Consider the following 19971-nt stretch of genomic DNA (forward strand, 5'->3'; position numbering starts at 1 on the left):
AGTAGGGTGGAGAGCCCAAGCTGTGTGGTGGAGTAGGCACCTTGCAGCACCCCATCCCCTCCTGTGACACTAGAGGGGAGGCAGGTGACCAGACTTCCTGTGCAGAGGTTGTGGGTGAGCAGTGGGAAGGCAGCCAGGTGCCCCTCCAGAGAGCAGAGCACACCCCAGAGCCCAGACAGAGGAGGGAGGAGGCAGGCTCCTATCCTTCCCAAACCGCCCTCTCCAGGGAGTGGAGAGCCCATGTTCTGGGCCACCCTAAGTGGAACCCATCCACCCTCCTGGAGCTCCACGATGAGCCCCTTCAGCAGATGAGGCAGGACCACTCTTGACCTGGGGTCACCTCTCCTCACATGTGAGGTGATGCCTGACAGTTTAGGAAGACTCACTGTCTTCTAGATTTGATATTTTCCCTCCCCTCAAACTGTGCAATGAAAACGCGATCAAGCGGGAATAGTAAGTAGAAGGGGTGCTGATCAGGGGGCAAAACAGACTTGGGTTCGAAGCTCACCTCTGCCACCGACTAGCTGGGCAGCACTGGACAAGCGCCTTAGTGTCTCTGATCCCCCCCTTCCCTCCTCTGTAAAAGGAGCCTCATAATACTCAACTCATTAAAGAGATTGAATGAGATCACGTATAAACGAGCCATAGAGTACTAGGAGAACGCAATGCGGGTTTGAGGGATGCAGCAATGTCAGCCCAGGCTTTCACTGAGTTGGGTGATGGCATTCTTTTTCAGTCACTCATTCAGCAAAGTATTTAAGCATTTGAACATCCGAGGATGTGCCAGGCACGGTGTTAGGTGTTTCGACAAGCTTACATGGAAGTTGTTTGTGAAACCACAGAACCTAAACCCATGAAGGATTCTTCTAGTCCAGTGTTTCGCAGAGGCCAGTCGCTAGTCCCAGGCTATGTTTACATGCTCGTCAATGGCCCGGGACATCATATAGATCCCTGGTTTATAGTCTGGGACTTCTCTGTCTCCCAGCGCCCCCAACTCCCCATGCCCATGTGTGCATGCACATGTGTGTGCAGTTGTGAATTTTAGCCTGCGAGCCCTCGGAGGCCCTCGCTCAACAGTGGAATTTGAGCCCCACTGAGGGGAGATGTGCTCAGAGGTCAGCATCTATCATTTAGGGGCTGTATCACCTTTAGCAAGTCGTTATCTCCATGAAGCCTCGATTTTCTCATCTGTATAATGGGGTTATTGATGCCTGGCTCACGGTGGGGCCTTCCTCTGAGCATGCTTCGAAGGTGACACGGTTCTACTTTTTAAATTCTGGGTACAGCCAGACCCAAACTGACTTTTCTTTGTCTTTTACTTTTGCTTTTTAAAATATTTTATTTATTTATTTGAGAGAGAAGCGAGAGCAAGCAGGAGCCAGGGAGAAGCAGACTCCGTGCTCAGCAGGGAGCCTGATGCAAAGTCCATCCTGGAACCCTGCGATCAGGACCTGAGCTGAAGGCAGATGCTTCAGTGACTGAGTCGCCCCGGGGGGGGGGGGCAGACTGAATTTCCAAGGAGAACTCCCACAGGCTAGACTTTCTTCCACTCTCCTTAAGTCCAACTGGCTCTAATAGGGATAATCCTCTCAATGGAGTAGCCACCCACCCATCTCGCCCCTACCCTGTTAGGTGCTGGTCTTTGGGTGACACCTGCTGGCTATGGCAGGCACTGCATCCTACCCTAGCCAAGCAAATCCACAGAGAAAACTTGCCCATCTCGTTATTTTCTTAATTTTTAAAAGTTTTTTAAAAGCTTATTTAAGTAATCTCTACACCCATGTGGGACTGGAACTCATGACCCTGAGATCATGACCCTGCAGACTCTTCCCACTGAGCCGGCCAGGGTCCCCTTCCCCATCTCTTTGGACATTCACAGCCACACTGCCAGGTAAGTGTTATGTTCCCATTTGACAGATGCGGGAAGTGAGACATCATACTCCCACTTCTTGGGAGGCACAGTGAATCTCTGTGGACTGAATCCAGGTGTTTCAGCTACATCTCCTCTATACCTCTTGCTCTTAGACTGGGCAGGGTAGGGAATCATTCCCTCCTGGGCACAGGGGAGCCACCTCAAAACATCTTGAAATAGGAACTGGGATTAGGGGAATGGCCGGGGTTGGAGGCCAGGTCCAGGCTGGTGGAGAAAGACTTGTTTTTGTGGGAACAACCCCACTGGGCAGAAGGCCACCACATGCAGTTGTTTTCTAACTCCAAAGAAGCTAGACTGGTGGCAGGGGCTTCAGCTCCTGTAGCCAGCTTCAGCTGTAGCCAGACACAGCTGAGGAGGTCAGAGAGGCCATTTGGCCAGGCTGTGAGGTGAGGGCTTTGGGACAGGCTGCCCACTCAGCGGGTTGCATCTGTGCCCAGAGGGTGCAAGTTCAGCTGTTGTAGGCAGTGGCTAGGCCTGAAGTCCAGTGCGTGCATATATGTGTGTGTTGGGGGGGGGGCGGGTACCTGGCCTAAGTTACTTCTCAGGTATGAAGTGTAGTGATTGAAAATGAAGATTCAGCCTTATTTTTTGGAGAGGCACACTAAAAAGATCTACGGATGAAATTATATAATGCATGCAATTTGCTTCAAAAAAAAAGTCCTCAGTGATGGGAAGTGGAGGGGGGAGTGTGGGAATAAAAATGAAACAAGATTGGCCATGAGTCAACAATTGTAGCAGCGACAAGATGGGTATGTGGCAATTCATTATACTATTCCCCCTACTTTTGATATGAAATTTTCCATATTAAAACCTTTTTAAAAATGTGACAGCAGAAACACTACCAACCACCTCCAATGGCAGTAAAAGAGGATGAAGCCTCTGAAACCAGACTGTCCAGCTCAAGGGTTGGGCGCCTGACTTTGGGACAAGTCACTTAATTTCTCTGTGGCTCAGTTTCGTTTCCGTAAAATGGGGATAACAACAGTTATACTGATCTTATAGGGTTGTTTTGAGGATTAATTGAGATTATGCATCTACAGTACTTAGCATATAGTGCTAGACCTGCCACAAGTGTTCAATTATAATAATCATTATCCAGAGTTCATGGCTCTGGTTATAATTTGCCAAATGGAAAAGCTAGCTGAGCTGACTCAGACAAGCAACTGACCAATTGAGTTCAGCTCCAAGATTCTAACCAGTGAGTCTGGGAAGACACCGCCTGGCTCCCTTGTGCTGGGTGTCTCAGGTGGGTGAACGCACACCACAGAGCCAAGCTCTCCTGAAACCCCACAGGGAGGCCCTCCTCCCAATGCCTGGGATGTCCTTCTCCTTCCAGCTAGCCTGTCCAGGGTCTTCCCATCATCCCATCATGTGGGGTGCAAGCCCACCCACAACCTGCCTTGGTTTTCTCCAGCCACACCTTTCTTTGACCTTCGAAGCTCTTCTTATAGACTCATCACTTCTCAGCCCTAGATAAGACATTAAAAGTCATCCAGTCCAATCCTCATGACAGAGGCCATGAACACCATGGTAGATGGAGTCCAGAATCGGCAGTCCAGGAGTCAACCCCACTCTAGCCCTCAGGCTATGTGGCCAGGGATGTTCTTCACCCATCTGGCCACCATTTCCTCCTTTGTGACACAAGCTGCTCCTAGTAGATGGTCTCCAGGCCCCTTCCCGCTCTGACATTTTTTTTTTTTAAAGATTTTATTTATTCATTCATGAGAGACATAGAGAGAGAGGCAGAGACATAGGCAGGGCAGAAGCAGGCTCCATGCGGGGAGTCTGATGTGGGACTCGATCCCAGGACCCCAGGATCGCGTCCTGGGCCAAAGGCAGACGCTCCAGCACTGAGTCACCCAGGCATCCCCCACTCTGACCTTTTGATTGAGCACGTGGACCTCCCTCTGTTGCCCTCTGCAGGTGGTCCCCACTGGGCTTCGGGCTCCCCCCAAGGCAGCAGTTCCATGTTGGAATTTCTAGGAACACTGGGAGCTACCTACGTGGGGGCTGGGCACAGCTTTGCTGAAGGAATAAATAGACTGACAAGATGTGGGCGGTGGCCAGTGAAAGGACAGAATTTTTAGACCAGGGGATATGGGAAACCAATCCCCAAATACCTCATCCACCACTTGGTGGTTGGCCATGCCTGTTAGTGTTTCCAGAGCTCTGGGCACCTATTTATCTTTGATTGACTCGTGTTTTCCAAACCTATTTGGCCATAATTTAGTTTTTGCATATAACCCATTTCCTTCTCATGACACACTTGGGGAATGTGGTGTTAGATCTATTTGCCTTTTCAGATGGTTTGTTTAAAAGAAAGTCAAGTTTAGGGGCACCTGGGTGTCTCAGTCGGTTAAGTGCCAACTCTTGATTTTGGTTCAGGTCATGATCTCCAGGTCGTGAGATCTAGCCCCACATGGGGTTCTGTGCTCAGCAGGGGGGGTCTGCTTCAGATTCTCTCTCTCCCTCTCCCTCTGCCCACCCCCACCACTGCTCTTTCTCTTTCTACAAGAAATAATCATAAAATAAAGTCAAGTTTGATGCAGATACTAAGCTCTCAATGACATGTGGCCTGAAATTGGGACCTCTGCCTCCTCGTTCCTGCATTCCCAGCTGAGATCTGCAACCCTCACTGGGGCTGAGTGAGGACCTCGGGGGCAGGGATGGTCTTACCCAGCGAGTGTGCAAGTGGTGCCATTTGATTCACGAGGTATTTCAGCCCCCAACGTACAACAAGTATGCCTAATCATGCTCACCTTCCCAGATGTTCCACATCAGGGGCATGGGGCTGAGGAGACTGGCTCAGCCGAAATTCAGGGCAAGGAGGCCTGGTCTTTGGCGTGTAACCAGAAAGGCCGATGAAGTCTTGGGCAACAGTAAGAATAGCTTAGAGACCTATTGAGGGGGTGACAGTTTCTGTCCTCCGGGCCGCTCACACTTCATCTGGAGTGTTGGGTCCATTCTGTTTTTAAGAGAGCTGTCGTCAAAGTTGAGTATGTGTAAAAAGGGAACCCACGAGAGTGAAGGGTCTGGAAATTATGTCAGAAGAGAGGAGGCTGACAGAACTGGAATATTTAGCCTGGCGGAAGCAAGGCTTGGTGGGGGAGCCGGTGGTAGCTGTTCTCAAATATTTGAAAAGCTGTCATCGGGCAGAGATTGGGCATATCCTGTGAACCCCAGCAGGCCAGGGTAGATTGGGTTCAGTAAAGAAAAGAGTGTGTACGTGGTCACGGGTAGTAAAATCGGCATGGGCTTCTGGGTGGGCAGGGAGCCCCTTGTCCCTGGAAGCATTCAAGCAGGGACTGACTGCATTAGCACCTGTCTGGCAGTGTAAGGAGAGCCCCCGGGTGTGAGATGGCACTGGGCGAGCTGAGCTCTGAGGCACTGCTGACCCTCTGCTGAGTGTATGGCTGTCGGGCTGAGAGAGCCTGCTGTCCCCACAGAATGTCCTTGTTTGCCTTTGCTGTGCCAAACGTCCTCTCACCCACCACTACGTGGCCCTGGCTATGTGACTTTGACCTCCAACAAGTGGACTTCCTTGTCCAGAGTGTCTGGAGGGGCTCACTGGTGTCTTCCACGATGCTCAGGCTGGGAGGGGGAGCTCGGTCTTCTGTGCTTATGCCCCCATCACAGTGATAGGAGGGGTGCTGTCCACAGAGAGGGTGGAGAGGGGATTAAGGCAGCCCTAAGCTGTCTTCCACCCCTGGGATCTTCTGCTTTGTGGACTGATGGGTCGGAGCCATCGTGAAATGGCCAGATTTCCCAGGAAGAGGACTTTCATCAAGTCAAGGTCATTGCCCCAGGCCCGGCCTTGACTCCCCCTTCACCATGAAGGACAGTCTCTTCGGGGACCTGTGGCGTTTTTGTGTACCTTGAGTGTGCATAGAATTGTAGAAACACACAAATTACTGTCTTATGTCTCTGAGGCAAAGGATTGTGGGGGGAAGAGGCCTAGGCCAGAATCCAGAAAACCTGGGTCTAGGCCCAGCCCAGCCACCATGGAGTAGCCCAAGGAGAGCTCCTGGGATGGGCTCAGGTTTCATGGGACCAGAAACCTTAGACCACTTGGTGGGACTTTAAGGAAAACAGTACGAGGTTAGGAACGCAGAGGCGCCTGGGTGGCTCAGTTGGTTAGGCGTCTGCCTTCAGCTCAGGTCATGATCTCGGGGTCCTGGGGTCGAGCCCCCCTCGGACTCCCTGCTCAGTGGGGAGTCTGCTTCTCCCTCTCCCTCTGCTCCTTCCCCTGCTTGTGCATGTGCTCGCTCTTTTTCTCAAATAAACAAAATCTTTTTAAAAAAGATTATGAACACAAAATCCGGCACAAATGTGATTTTTTTCTTGAGAACAATAAAAAGGAATTGCAAAAAAATTATAAATCTTAAAATAACTCACAAATACCATAAGTATCGCAAAACCTGGACAAATATTTGTGTTAATTGCCTGACACACCTCTGTAGTGCCTTTAAAAAAAATTACTTATCACAATTTTACATAGACTAGCCTCTGGCTCTGCACAAATATGTTGGTCCCTTTTTGCTTCTCCAGGAGGCACACATGTATGTCTAGTGCAGGCACCTCGGGCAGTGGTCAGATTGTGACACAGCCTCCTATGTGACAAAGCTACGTGAGCTGGTGTGGTGGGCAGTGGGAGTACTCACTCGTGCAGGGAAGGCCCCAGCAATGTATCTCACTGATCCCAAGTCAGGGGGACCTATCCCTCACTCACTGTGGGGGATCCTGAGTCAGATCCCCCCAAAGCACATCAGACCCCCAAAAGTCAGAGTGGAGAAGAGAAACGATCATAATTGATTACACTTGAACTATAGTCATCTACCAAATTACCTACAAAAGCTGACAGTGTGAACACGTGACTGGGGCCCCATGGGACTGGAGCTCGGGCTGTGTTAGCCTCCCGGTAGATCTGCTTCTCAGGCATCACAAACCTCCCTGTATATCGGGCAAAACAGTTCTGGGCCAATCTATTTTTTGGCGAGGATCAGAAATGAAAGCAAATGGAAGCCTTTGGATCCCAAACACCTGGCTTGATGAGGCAACGGTGAATTCGATGGTGATGGCAGCCGAGCAGGTATCTGCTGAGACTAGCATTAGTGTTCAGGCTGGAAACCCCAGTATGAGTACTGGGAAGCTGAAGGCTTTGATTCCAGTTGAAGGACAGACCTCTGGAAGGCATGACCCATGAGGTTGTAATCAGGTGTTTGTAACTCTGTAGGGGTGAGCTAATCCGGGCATTAAGCCAACATTGACAGAGTGCCCCTAGTGTGAGGAGGCACCCGGCTCAAGGCTCTGCAGGTGCAAATCCAGAGTTAGGAGCCTGGGTCTTGAAGAGGAGACAAGTCAGACCTGCTCAGGAATGGCCACAGTACAGGGCGAAGAAATGAGAGCCACAGGCCCTGGTGGGGAGAAGGCTCACGCAGGTGGAGAAGGGACATTGAACCCTTCAGAAAGAAGGAGTGAGAAGCATGAGGTCGCTTTCCAGGATGGAGGGTGCTCAAATACAATTTGATGGACACATTAGTGTCTCATAGGCCAGAAGAACTGCAGATAATGGAGAGCCAGCATAGTTAGCTCCCACTCACAGAACTTTCCTCTTAGTTTGGATTGCTTCCACCCCACTCCACCCCCACCCCAGAGAGAAACGTGACCATGGGCTTTGGGCTCCACAGAATAGACTTCAGGGAACCCTTCTGGGTCAGCTTCTCAGCCAGTCTGGGAGTTGTGAGCTGAGAGAGAACAGCAGGAGGGAGGCTGTGGTTATTTGGGGGACTCTAGCCTTGCTGGGGGCTTCTGTAGCCCCTGACCAACCCTGCATAGACAGTGACCTGAATGAGGGCAGCGGGACCCCAGAGACCTCCCCGTGCCCCACCATCTGTTGGGGGGAAACATCCAGGCTTTGAACATTTTGTCCCAGTGAACTTAGAACCATGATGTCACAGTCCCAAATGGTGAGAGACTGAGTGGTACAACATACCTAGGCATCCCCCTAGATAAGCTAATAGAATTTGGCTTAAGGAAAGCCTGGGTAATTTAAGGACATGTGCTACCTTTTTATATAGGCATCATTATTTATGAATTGCAATGATTCATCCCACCTCAAAAAGATGGAAATATTTTAAAAATATGTGCATGCATTTGAAGCAAAAACTGTTTATTTTGTGTGAGTTTTTTGGTGTTTGCTTCTGAGTATCTGGGTATGAAAATTTGGATCTCTGTTTCCTTGCCTACATATGTGTATGGATACACCCCCCCCCCACACACACACACATATAGGATAGGACTGGGATGCACGCATATCTGTGTTCACTTCATCTCTGGTGTTAGGAAGGGGCCTTAGTCATCATTCTAGCTCAACTCATTTGGTGAGAAAACTAAGGCCCAGAAAGGTAAAGTGACTTGTCCGAGATCACACAGCTGGTTAAGGTGACAGAGAGATTAGAACCCAGGATTTCTGATTCATAATCTAAGGGTGTCCAAGGACTCTTTCTATAACATTAAAATCAATTACCAAAAAAAGGGAGGAGGGAATCCTTACTTGTTTTCCCTCTTTCAGTCAATGAATTAGTACTAAGAAGGTCAATCCTGAATTAGCTATATAACTCCAAATGTTAAATTTTCAACGCTGATCTGATTCAGTATTGACTTCTTTTATGAAAACCATATTTATAAAGAAGTCGTTAAAGAATTTCAGAACACATGTGAAGGCATTGCTAAAATAATTACATGCCTTTGTTTTTGAAGAAAGGTATCCAAAATACATAAGCTGTTGTTTGAATTTAAATAAAAAAGCATCTGCTGTTTCTCATGATGGCTCCAGTCCTAATATAACATGGCAAAATAATACCCCTCAAATATCCATGATTAACCTGAATTGGAGAGGGTTCGCCTCCCAGTGCCTTCATATAGCTGGCATTAATAAAACGCACACACACACACACACACACACACACTCACAACAGCCACATTATCATCCAGCGTCCTGATGTAACAAAAATATCAGAATTAATCACTGTTTTTAAAGGATGGTGTAACCCTACTGTAGATGAGTCCCACGCATTTGAGGCTTTTGTAAAAAAAAAAAAAAAATTAAAGGCATATGCATTGGTGCCAGTGCAGAATTTTGGACTATGTTCAAATTGCATTTGAGCACAGGTGTGCCCGCTGTTAAGTGTTTATGTTTACCTGTACATGTGAATGTTTGCCCGGGCGACTGTGTTTGTTCTCACTTCACTGTACATATATTTGTGTGTGGGTGTGAGGGCTTCCATTTGATTGGGGACCTTAAAGGGTCGTCTCTTTCATCAAAATAAAAAAAATAGTTCCTCCAAACGTCAGCTATGGGAGAAGAGCCACAGCGTTCAAGGTGCGCGTGGGTGAAACGAGCTGCTGACTCTCTGTCCTCGAGGTTCACGCTGTTTTCTTGGGTCTCCCTCACTAGGATTCTTGCTGATTCTGACAAGCTAGTTCTGGATACATCTCCAGCTGAGAGGGCACCTCTGAACGCATTTGAGCCAGGTTGTCATTTTCAAAGATAGTTTCCTAAATGTTAAAAGAGGGACAAAAGCTAGAGAATGGTCCTTCCCTTGCTGGCGGTCTCCCCATATCCTTCCCGCCCCGAAGGCACCTTCCTTCTGTGTTTCTGTGGCCTCTGGCCATGTCGCAGCATGGGCTACAGGGTGTCATCCCCACATCTCCCCAGTCAAGCCAGTCTCTCCCCGGCCCCTGAGCAGTGATATGTGCTTATGACATGTGGGCCACCAGCTTGTCTTTCTTCCTGCTCACAACAGCCCCCTGAGGTAGATACTGGAGCAGTCCTCACTTTCCAGGTGAGGGCACCATGGCTTGGCACAGGTAATTTCCCCAAGGGTGAAACAGCTAGTAGATGGCAGAGTTGGGCTGGGAACTCAGCTCAGACTCCAAAGCCATACTCCTTTTTTTTTTTTTTTTTTTTTTTTTAAGATTTTACTTATTTATTCATGAAAGAGAGAAAGGCAGAGACACAGGCAGAGGGAGAAGCAGGCTCCCTGTGGGGAGCCCGATGCGGGACTCATCCCAAAACTCTGGGGTCACAACCTGAGCCAAAGGCAGACGCTCAACTGCTGAGCCACCTGGGTGCTCCTAGAGCCACACTCTTAACCATGACATTGTAAAACCTCCTTGTGCTAGAGAGCGTCACCAAGTCTCCCCTCCCCACCAGCCCCTCCCACCCCATTCCCACATACACACCTTTTTCAGGGGACAGCCAGATTGTCATCACTGACAGTGACTGACCTCCTCCTTCAGGTAACACATGATGCTCTACACCTAGTGTTGTGGTCCTTTAAATTAGGCTGGGAGGTGTAACCAGCAGAGAAGAGACACCCAGGTTACAGGACATACTTCAGGTAAGTGGAGAGAGGAGGATCCTTTTCTCACCTTCCAGCATGTCAGGCACAAGCAGATGTGCCACAGCCCCGGGCCCACTTGGGGCCTGTCCCCTTCCAGCAGACGGCAGCCCCTTTCATCCGTGTCTGACTGAGCAGGTTATTTTAGGCATGGCCCGGCCAGGTGCTCTGGGTCAATAGGCTTAGTTTTAAATAACTGGATTCTTCTCAGTGACTGTCTCCGTTCGAAGGGAAGGGACATGACGGAAGAATGAGCCCAGCAGGCTGGAGGGTGGTGAGGGAAGGAAGCTAATCTAGAAGGGTTGAGACATCTGAGCTCTGTCACTGCCTCTATGACCTCAGACAGCTCCCCTGCTTCCCCGCTCTGGGCCTCAGTTGCCTCTTCTGGAAAGCAGTGGGTTGGGCTGGGTCATCTCCAACACCTGTTGCAGTCTACCCCATGTCTTTGTTCTCTGCCTGTTTACAGAGGGTGAAAGCCCTAGTGAAAAAGCATCCACTTCAGAGAGGTGACATAGCATCCTAAGGCTGAGCACCAGGGAGGCAGCACAGTGTGCAGAGCAAGTAGCTCTGCTCCCAGGTCAGGAGATGCGGGTTCTAGTGTCACTTGTGATACAAACTGGTTGACTCTGAACAAGCTAAGCTGCGATTTTCTCACCTGTTTTCAAAGGGGCTGATAAAGCTTCAACGGATAGTGTGAAGTTTATACATAGTCGTTGCAGGTGTGAGTCCTCCAAATTCTTAAAGCACGCTGCAGAAAAAGTGAATGTACCTGGCAGTTCCTCCAAAAAGTTAAAAAGAAAAAAACACCTCAATTACCCTATGATCCAGCCATTCCACTACCAGGTATAAACCCAGAGGAGTCAAAAAGCAGGGTCTCAAAGAGATACTTGTACACCCATGTCCATTGCAACAGTATTCACAATGGCCAAAAGGTGGGCACAACCCAAATGTCCATTGACAAATAAATGGATAAACAGAATGTGGTCTGGTCTCTGCATGCAGTGGAATATTATTTAGCCAAGAAAAGGAGGGAATTGCATAGGTCACAACATGGATGAATCTTAAAGTCATCACATTAAATGAAATAAGCCAGACACCAAAAGGACAAATATTGCACGATTCCACTTATATGAGGTACCTGAAAGAGGCAAAATCAGAGACAGAAAAGTAGTGATTACCATGGGTTGGGGGCAGGGGAGAATGGGGATGTTTTGTTCAGTGGATCCAGAGTTTCTGTTTGGATGATGAAAAAGTTCTGGAAATGGATAGTGGTGATGGTTGTCCAGCATCGTGAAGGGACCTAACGCCACTAAACTGTACTCTTAAAAATGATTAAAATGGTAAATTTTGTGATGTACGTTTTAACATTAAAAAAAGTAAATGCACACTTTGAAAATTTTAGGTAAAATGTCTAGAGATATCTTGGCAAAACCTGGGAACAAGGAGTCCCACTTCTTCTGTCTGAACTCAGGTAAGACATTTTGAGGAAGTACATTTTCTTCCTCTGCCAAATGGAGCTAACAGCGGCCTCTCTACCCCCCTGGCTCCCTCGCGTTTCCCCCTGTCCCTGCACAGCCCAGGGAAACGGGTCAAAGTGAGCCAAGCCAGGTGGCCAGAGCACATGGAGGTGGCCTCCATTATCCTGCGTGAGAGGAGATCCAGTCCTGGCTCATATTCCATTTTCCTGGGCTACTGTGAACCCCTTCTCTGGATCCCGTGTGGGCCCCCTTATTCTGGAATTACCGGCATAAGGAGGGCTTTCTAACCATAGCAACCTTGTCCCAGCAGACCTGACTGCCATTCCCAGTGCCTGGCACACAGCAGGGCCTTAACATTCATTTTGTAACCGAGATGCCCTCGCTTCAGCCCTGTTCAATTCCATGCCAACTTTATGCAGATGGGTATAAGGAATAAACTGATTTCTGCTTGGTGAGAAAGCTGTGGGGGTGGGGTGGGTGAGGATAAAGGAGGAAGATCCGCGAGGTAGAGCAGACATCAAACAATTCATTGCAAATAGTTGTTTAAATCAGCACGATGTGCCCAGTGCTGAAGACGGTTCGGCAGGGGGTCTGGGGGTGGCTGGACTCAGCCGAGGCTCCCCGGGAGGCAGGCTTGCAGAACTAGGGGTTGGAAGGGCATGCAGCTTTGAGCTCTGGGGGGGTGGGTGGGGGTAGCTCGGGAGGCCCCCAAGGGCTCTACCTCTGACTTGCATACAGAGCATCCATGGGTAAACTGAGTCCGAAAGACGCAGGAAGCACTGGCCCCAGGTGACCGAGCCAGCCGGGAGGCACAGGGCCTCCCTGGCCCGAGCATGGCGGGCTCCGGGCACACGTATGACACATGCCTGCGTGCGACCACAGGCTCCGAGCAGGCGGGTGGCGGGGACCCCTGGCTTTTTGGACGGCGCAGCCCGGCGGGGGCCGGGCGGTCGCGATCCCAGGCCGGGTCCCTGGGCTCGGGGTGGGGTGGGGTGGGGGTGGGGGTGGGGGTGGGGGTGCCGGGCCGGCGCGGCGCTCCGCACCCGGGGTGCCGCGGGGAGGCGGGGAGAGCGGCCGCCTAGCCCAGCCCCGCGGATGACAGGAGCCAGGAGCCGAGGAGGGAGGAGCCGCCGCCGAGCGCTGGGCTGAGGAGCAGAAAGAGCGGGCGCGGAGTGCGGGCGGCTGGGAGCGCGCTGAGCGGGGGAGAGGCGCTGCCGCACGGCCGGCCACAGGACCACCTCCCCGGAGAATAGGGCCTCTTTATGGCATGTGGCTGGTAACTTTCCTCCTGCTCCTGGACTCTTTACACAAAGGTGAGACCCGCGCGGGCGGCGGGGCGGCGGGGGCGGGGGCCGGGGTGCGCGCGGCGGGCGGCCAGGCGGGGTGCCCGGCGGGCTCGGGGCGCGCGGGGACCCCGCTCGGGTGGGGCGCCGGGGGCGCGGCAGACCCCGGGAGAGGGGTCAGGTGAGAGTGTGCCCCGGGCCGCTCCGCCGGTCGCCGCGCGCCTGCCGCTTCGGGGCGCGCCCGCGGGGGTGGAGGTGCACGGCCCCCCCCGCCCCGGCTCCCCGGTCTCCCCGCCCCCGGCTGGGCCGCAGCTCTGCCCCGGCCCGGACCCCTCCCCCCAGCCCCTGGCCCGCTTCCTGCGGCTCGCTGGCGCCGGGACCCTGGGGTGCCCTCCGAGAGGAGGGGTCCTGGGGCCGTGGCCGTTCGCCCGGAGTCCTCGCTCCTCGGGCCTCGGACCCCGCGGCTCACTCCTCCGCCGCCGCCCTGCGCCCCTCGGCCGCCCCGGACCCCCGCGCCGCACCGCATGGCGCTCCTCCGCGCCCCGGCGGGCGGGGGAGCAGGGGCTTCCGAGGGCCGGGGTCCCTCGGCTGGCAAGTTTGCTCTCCGGACCCAGAGGTCGCCTTCCCCCAGCCCCGCCCCCCCCCGGGGCTCCCTCCGGCACCAGCCCCGGCTTCGCGGCGCCGCCTGGGCCACCTCGGGCAGCGCGCCCCAAGGTGCGAGACTCCGCTTCCGCGCCGCGGGGTCAGCCGGACACCGGGACCGTCTTCAGTTTGCGGGGGGCGGGGGGCGTGTCGCTCTCCCCGGAGAGAAGGCGTTGCTAGGGGTGGGTCCAGGTGTCCGGCATGTCCGGACCTGCTGCCGGGGCGCCGCGCACCTGATCCTCGAGGTAGCCGGGACCGGGGGTGGAAGGGGGCACATATTTCCGACCAGAGTCACCTGGGCGCTGAGCCGGGACCGGGCTGTCGCCGGCGTTGGGGCTTCCAGGCCGTGGCAGAGGACGTGCCCCCGGGCGCGCAGATGGCGGGAGATGAGGCGGCCGAACTCCGCGCCCTTGCGCAGCGGAGCACACACGCTCGTACCAGCTCAGCTTTACCTGTTCAGCCCTCTAACTTTTCTCCTTCGCGCCCCGGGGGCGGCTTCGCCCCCCTTTGCCCCGCCCGTGGCCCTGGCCGAGCCGCAGCCCTTGACCCCTGGGCGATGGGGGAAGGGCAATCCCGCAGAGGGGGGCGCTCGGGGAGGGGTCTAGTTTTTCTGCGTGTCGATGCCCCAGGGGTCTGGAGTCTGCAACCTGCGGGAGCTGACTGCAGCATCTCCTGGCTGGGGGTTGGGGGGGGAGGAGGGGGACCCTTATTTCATTGGTAAATACCACCGGGTTAAGGCCAGACTGAAGGCCAAGATACTGCTGGGGTTTGCAGATCAGGGGTGCGGGGCGAGAGGTGGCCTGTGAATCGTGGACAAAGTAGTTGAGTTTCTCAGACCCAATGGGGCCCACTGGGTGACACGCCAAGGCTGGTCTAGGTTGGTTAACCCCTTGTCCTCCACAGAGCACCCTCTCCTTCCACTTCAGCGGAGCAAGAAGCTGTCTCCTGTTCAAACCCCCCACCCCCCAGTCTCCCTCTCCCCAGGCTCTTCCTGCCTCCCTCCGCCCCCGCAGGCTGGCTCGGCTCGCAGCTTTAATTACATTAATATTAAAAATACATAAGGTGAGGAGCGGCAGCTTTCTCTCTCTCTCTCTCTCTCTCTCTCTCTCTTTCGTTCTCTCTCCGCCCCCCATCCCCTTTCCATTTTGTCAGGCGGAGAGCACAGGCCAGAGCTTCTGCACACTCCTGCCCAGCTTTGTCCTCTGCCCTGCACGCCCCACAGTCCCCCAGCAAATACCTGAAGCATGCAGCCCTACCCCTCCCACCCCCAGAAGCTGGGCATTAATAAATGAACCCCGGGCTATTTGATAGGGAGGAAGCAGATGGGGAGGGGTGCTAGCAGAGAAAGGCCCAGAAGGCAACAGGACAGCCTGAGGGGCAAAACCCTTTCCAACTTGAGGCGAAAGTTGCCACCGGCCTCGGGCCTCTGGGTAAGGCTGGAGGTGCCAGGTGAGGTGGCACCTCGGTGGCCTTTTGGTCTGCAGAGTCCTGGCGGGCCCTGCCAATTCAGAGGCTCCAGCATCTGTGTTGGGCGCCAGGGCGACTCGCCAGACAGTCCTTTCTTTTCCTTCGTGCCTTAATTGGGTCTTAGGTGCCAGGCTGGTCCCCAGGGCCTGTTCCGCTTGGGGTGGCGCGGCGGCGGGGGCTGGCGAGAGGCGGCTGGGAGAAGATGGGACGCCGGGAGAGGCGGGGAAGATGGGGTTTGGTGTATTTTCTCTCTCGTTGCCAGTCACCCCCACGGCACCAAGGAAAATGTAAATGTGAATGTTCGAGCCTGTTACAGAAAACAATATCCTCTTGCAATAATTTGTACGTCCATCTGTGAGGAGCGGGAGGAGGCAGAGAGAGAGAGAGAAGAAAACAAGATGGGATAGAGCGTCCTCTGGATGGGATTAAGCAGTTATTGAATGTGTTTTAAGCTTCTGTTATTTCCATTCCTCGTGAAATACCTTTTTTTGATGAAGCCTGAGCTCAGACAGATTCCCCAGAACCGAACTGGGAAGGTGTTTTAATAATCGGTTATCGAGTCTCCAATAACTGCCTTATTATTGCCAAAACAAATCCAGGTTCGGGCAGCCAGATGAACCCCAGTGAGGCTCTCTCCGTTGTTACATCCAGCGGGCCAGCATCTGTGTTGCTTGCATTTGCATTTTTACTGTGTAAAAGAACAAGCTTCCCCGGCACTAAAATCCCTGTTTTCTAAAAGCCAAAATAATGGGTTGCATTGATTTTTTCATTTCCCACCCCAACCTCTCGGACGGGGACTCAGGGTTCTTCTCTCTTGAGGAGACTGAATTAAAAGGCTTCGTCAAGCCATTAAGAAAATCTCTAACACTCTGTTCGGTGTCTAATTAGAAGTGTGTGGGGCGGGGGGAGGCAGTGGGGGAATGTGTTTTGAAGATCTTGAAATGGCAGACACTACTTTGGGGAAGCAGGTGAAGGACCGGTGAGCCCGGGGAGGGGGTAGCTGGGCAGAGGGGCCCCTGTTGCTAGAATACCGCGGGGGAGAATGGAGTTGCCATCATGCCCGGCAAACCTTTGAGAGGCTTCGTATTTCTGGGCATCAAAGTCGCTGCCTTTAATATATCTCTGCGGCAGAATGGGGAGGCTCAATTAGAAACGAAAAGCAAGTAAGCGGTTGACCCAAAGGCAGCGCTTAAGTTGAACAGATCCCAGGAGACTGGCTGGAGAGGCTTGTTTTTCTTAGATTGAGGAACGGGGAGGGGGTGGCCAAGCGAATGGGCGTGTGGCCCAGCAGTGCTTTGCCAAACAAGCAAGCCCCCAAGCGAGCAGACTGGAAGCCCCCAGACCCAGGCTGGGAGGCTGCCGAGAACACCTCTTGGACTGTAGGCCTTTGATTGGGGGGCGGGGTGCAGACCTCAAGCCCCAGTTAACTGTCTCCATGTCTTCAGGAACTCCACCCTTGTCACTTGCTTACTCCCCTACCCAGCCTGGTGAAGGTGGATTTTATTTGTGGATGAATTGAAGGGGAGGTTGACGTTCAGAAAGCTTGTTTTTTTTTTTTTTTTCTTCAGGGGTAGAGATACCAGGCTGAGAGATTTTTCCCTCCCACATGATCTTGGAAGAGGTGTTTCTTGGAGACATTTGAAGCAGTCCAGAGGAAGAGCCCTCAGCTCCCAAAGTGCTTTCTCAGCCCCTATCCCAGTAGATTTAGCCAGGACCCAGGTGCCTGAATGGGGTGAGCCACAGGCAGCAAAGATGGCAGGGTGCCAGGAACCCAAGGGCAGGCCTGAGATTTGCATATGATTTGCATACAGATTTGCATGCTGACCTAGCCAGGCCAAGAGCCTCGCCCTCTCTGTGTGAGTAGCCTCTTGATCTCAGCCTCAGTAGCAGCCCTTCACCTTTTCCTGGTGTGGCATGGGGGTGGGGCAGGAGTGGGAAGAAGGACTGGTGTGTTTGGTAGGGCTTCCCTCTTGCCTCTGAGTTTGAGGCCTACAGGGGCTCAGCACTGAGCCCACCTGGTAAGGCAGCCCTGGAGCTTGCTACTGGGATAAGATGAGAGGTGATGCACAGAGACACCCTAAGGCTGACCAAGCTTGGGGTGTGGGTTGTCCCTCTTGTGCTGCAGGAAGAAGAGGGTGAAGAGGGTGGGCATACCTGCTATGAGAATCGAGGGCTAGGTTTCTGGTAAATGTACCCTCAGAATGGAGGAAGCTGGATGTGTAGGGCTGGGGACGGTCGTGGGAGAAGCAGCAACTGATGGGAAGAGGTATGATGGGAGCCAAAACGCTCTCTCACCCTCCTGGTTTGTGGACTTCCAGCTTTGGAGGGGATTGTGGTCTCCGAGAGATTAGGGGAAGGGCTTCTGGGAAGGGGAAGGGCCCCTATTCTAACAGTGTTAAGGCAGCTTCAGTGGAACGACAGGCACGGGGCCACAGAGGGAAGTTCTGAGGCAAGAGTCTGGAGTCATGCTCAAGGAGCAAACATCCAGGGCAGCTGGAGTGCTCCTTCCCAGGGAGCCAGCTGGGAGGCCCTGCAGCGGGAATGTGGCTTCGGATGGTTTTGTCTGCATTTCCGGGGCAGGAACAAATCCTGCCCTGGCAGGTGCAGCTCTGAGGCCTCCCAGAGTTTTTTTCTGCCTATCCGGGAGGGCCCTGGTTCACTCAGGGCCCACAGAGTTTTCTGAAGGAGGTGGTATAGAGCCCTAGAGCATTGGGTGGAGCCTGGGGGATGGCTGCAGGTAGAGAGGGGAGGACCAGCAGGCAGAGCTTCAAGCACCTCCATCCCCAAGTCTTTCAATCGGAGCATTTTATATATTGGAGTTGTAAGGAAAAATAAAAAAAAATTGCAGCCTGCTGGTGTGGTGGAAATTTGGAGTCAAAGTGAACCCTTCATTTATACCTTGGCTCTGCACTTACTAAATATGTGACTTTGGGTCTCTCTGAGCCTCTCTCCAGCTATTAATTGGGGTTAAAGGCAACCATACACGTAAAGTAGCCAGAGAGCAGCTGGTACTCAATAAATACTAGATGTCTTCTTTTTTTCTGCACTGCTCCCACCTTTCTCCTCCTGCCCATACCTCAGAATAGATCATTGGGTCCTGTCCTGAGTTGTTGAATCAATCAGCTGCAGTTTTGGCCCAGCCAGCTGGCTTAGACTTGTAACTGTAAGAAAGACTGTGTGCTGACCAGGGCGGGGACATTGCTGCTTCCTTTTGTCACCTAGCTCAGTGGCCTGCAGGACCCATCCTCAGTGAGACAGTTGAGGCCATGCAGGCACGTCCTTGGGGAGCCCAGCCCACTCCCTTTCCCCAGCCACAGCTAGGCCACCAGTGGAAAAGAGATGAGGGCAGAGGTTGGCTGTGGACTTGGACTTGAGGATGAGGGAAAGGCCAGTTGCACGTCTGCCAAAGGAAGGCCAGTTGGTTGTTAAATCTCCATAATAGTTGGCCAGAGTAAGGACTATCCTGGATTTAATACCATAAAGCCTATGTGTAGGGTCTACACAGGATGAGCCCCTGTGTCTTATAGCTGGATAGATATCTGTGTCCCTCCCTGCTGGGATGAGCCTTGCTGTTTTGCAGGTAGTTTTGTGTGTAGAGAATACCCCTGACCTTGGGGTGTTGGTCCCATGACCTTGGGGGTCCCTGGACCACTTCTCCCTAAATGACCCAGTCAGCCACAGGGAAGCAGCATATGATCAAGAGGTCAGGTGCTGCCCATGGCAGGTTGTGGCCTGTGGGTTCCATGAGGGTAGGGCTGGCTGGGGGCACAACAGCCTGTGTGCCCTGTTTAACAGATGTTTGTCCAGGGCTGCTTTAGCGTGAACAGCATTAGCCTTGGGTACCACCCCTGCCACCCAGCTGCTACTCCCTCCCCTCATCTGTTCAGCCCCACTTCCCCATGCCCTTGGTCTCCCTGATGCTCACATTGACAGCTTCCAAGGTCACCACCATCTTCATTAAGAACAGGGTTATTCAAATGCTGGTTGCATATCCATTACACTGGTGTGTGTATGTGTATGTGTTGGAAAGAACATTGTCCGTGAACCTAGATGACAAAGCTCGGCCTAATTTAGGCAAATGACCTAATAGTTCACATGCCTCTATTTTGTAATCTGTAAAATGGGGAAAATAACAGTGCCCTGACTGTTCCCCAGGGCACCTATTACTATGTGTGCACATGAAGGACGAGGGGCATATCCTTGTATATCATGTGACAAAGCTTTGTAAATCAACCGGGGCAACATGTAAACGCACACATGTAAAAACCACAGTAAACCACTTTTAGCCTTATAAATCCTTTGCTGAAATGTGAGGTATAATTACTGTCACTTCATCATACAGGAACAACGAAGGTCTCCCAGCTGTGTGTGGCTGTCTCCCCACTCCTTGGGCCCCCCACATATGGAGAATTTTCCTAGCAACATGGGGAACAGCTGACAAGGCACAGCCAGGCTGGCAATAGTCTTTCTTGGAGCAGACTTGCCAGTTGCCCCCATTGGGTGTGGGAAGAGCCTACCTCTGCTCCCACTCCAGGTCCTTAGATGCAGATTTATTCCATAGTCCTCTGGACACACTTCTGCAAGGGTGATGCTCACTGCTGGGAATCCACAGTCCTTTGTGGAAAGAGCAGAAGGCATAGAGTCCTACCTTGGGTGACCTCATTTGAGGTGACAGCCGTTACTGGAAGCCAGGTCCTGAGAATGCAGCTGAGTCAAAGCCACCTTGCTTCTGGGATGGCCTCCAGAGCCATGGGGTCTATGGGTCT

At 52.7% G+C, this 19971-nt stretch overlaps 1 protein-coding gene across 1 annotated transcript in view; it reads left to right on the forward strand.

Annotated features, from left to right (window-relative positions):
- Positions 1-12944: 12944 nt before the first annotated feature.
- The window catches only part of DSCAML1 (DS cell adhesion molecule like 1), a 344526-nt gene continuing 337499 nt past the window's right edge, over positions 12945-19971 (forward strand). Inside the window, 1 exon segment of the mRNA XM_025465371.3 lies at positions 12945-13126. Within this exon segment, the coding sequence (XP_025321156.1) occupies positions 13081-13126 (46 nt within the window). The 5' untranslated portion in view covers positions 12945-13080.

This window comes from Canis lupus, chromosome 5 (genome assembly GCF_003254725.2).
Source record: "Canis lupus dingo isolate Sandy chromosome 5, ASM325472v2, whole genome shotgun sequence".
Lineage (NCBI taxonomy): Eukaryota > Metazoa > Chordata > Mammalia > Carnivora > Canidae > Canis > Canis lupus.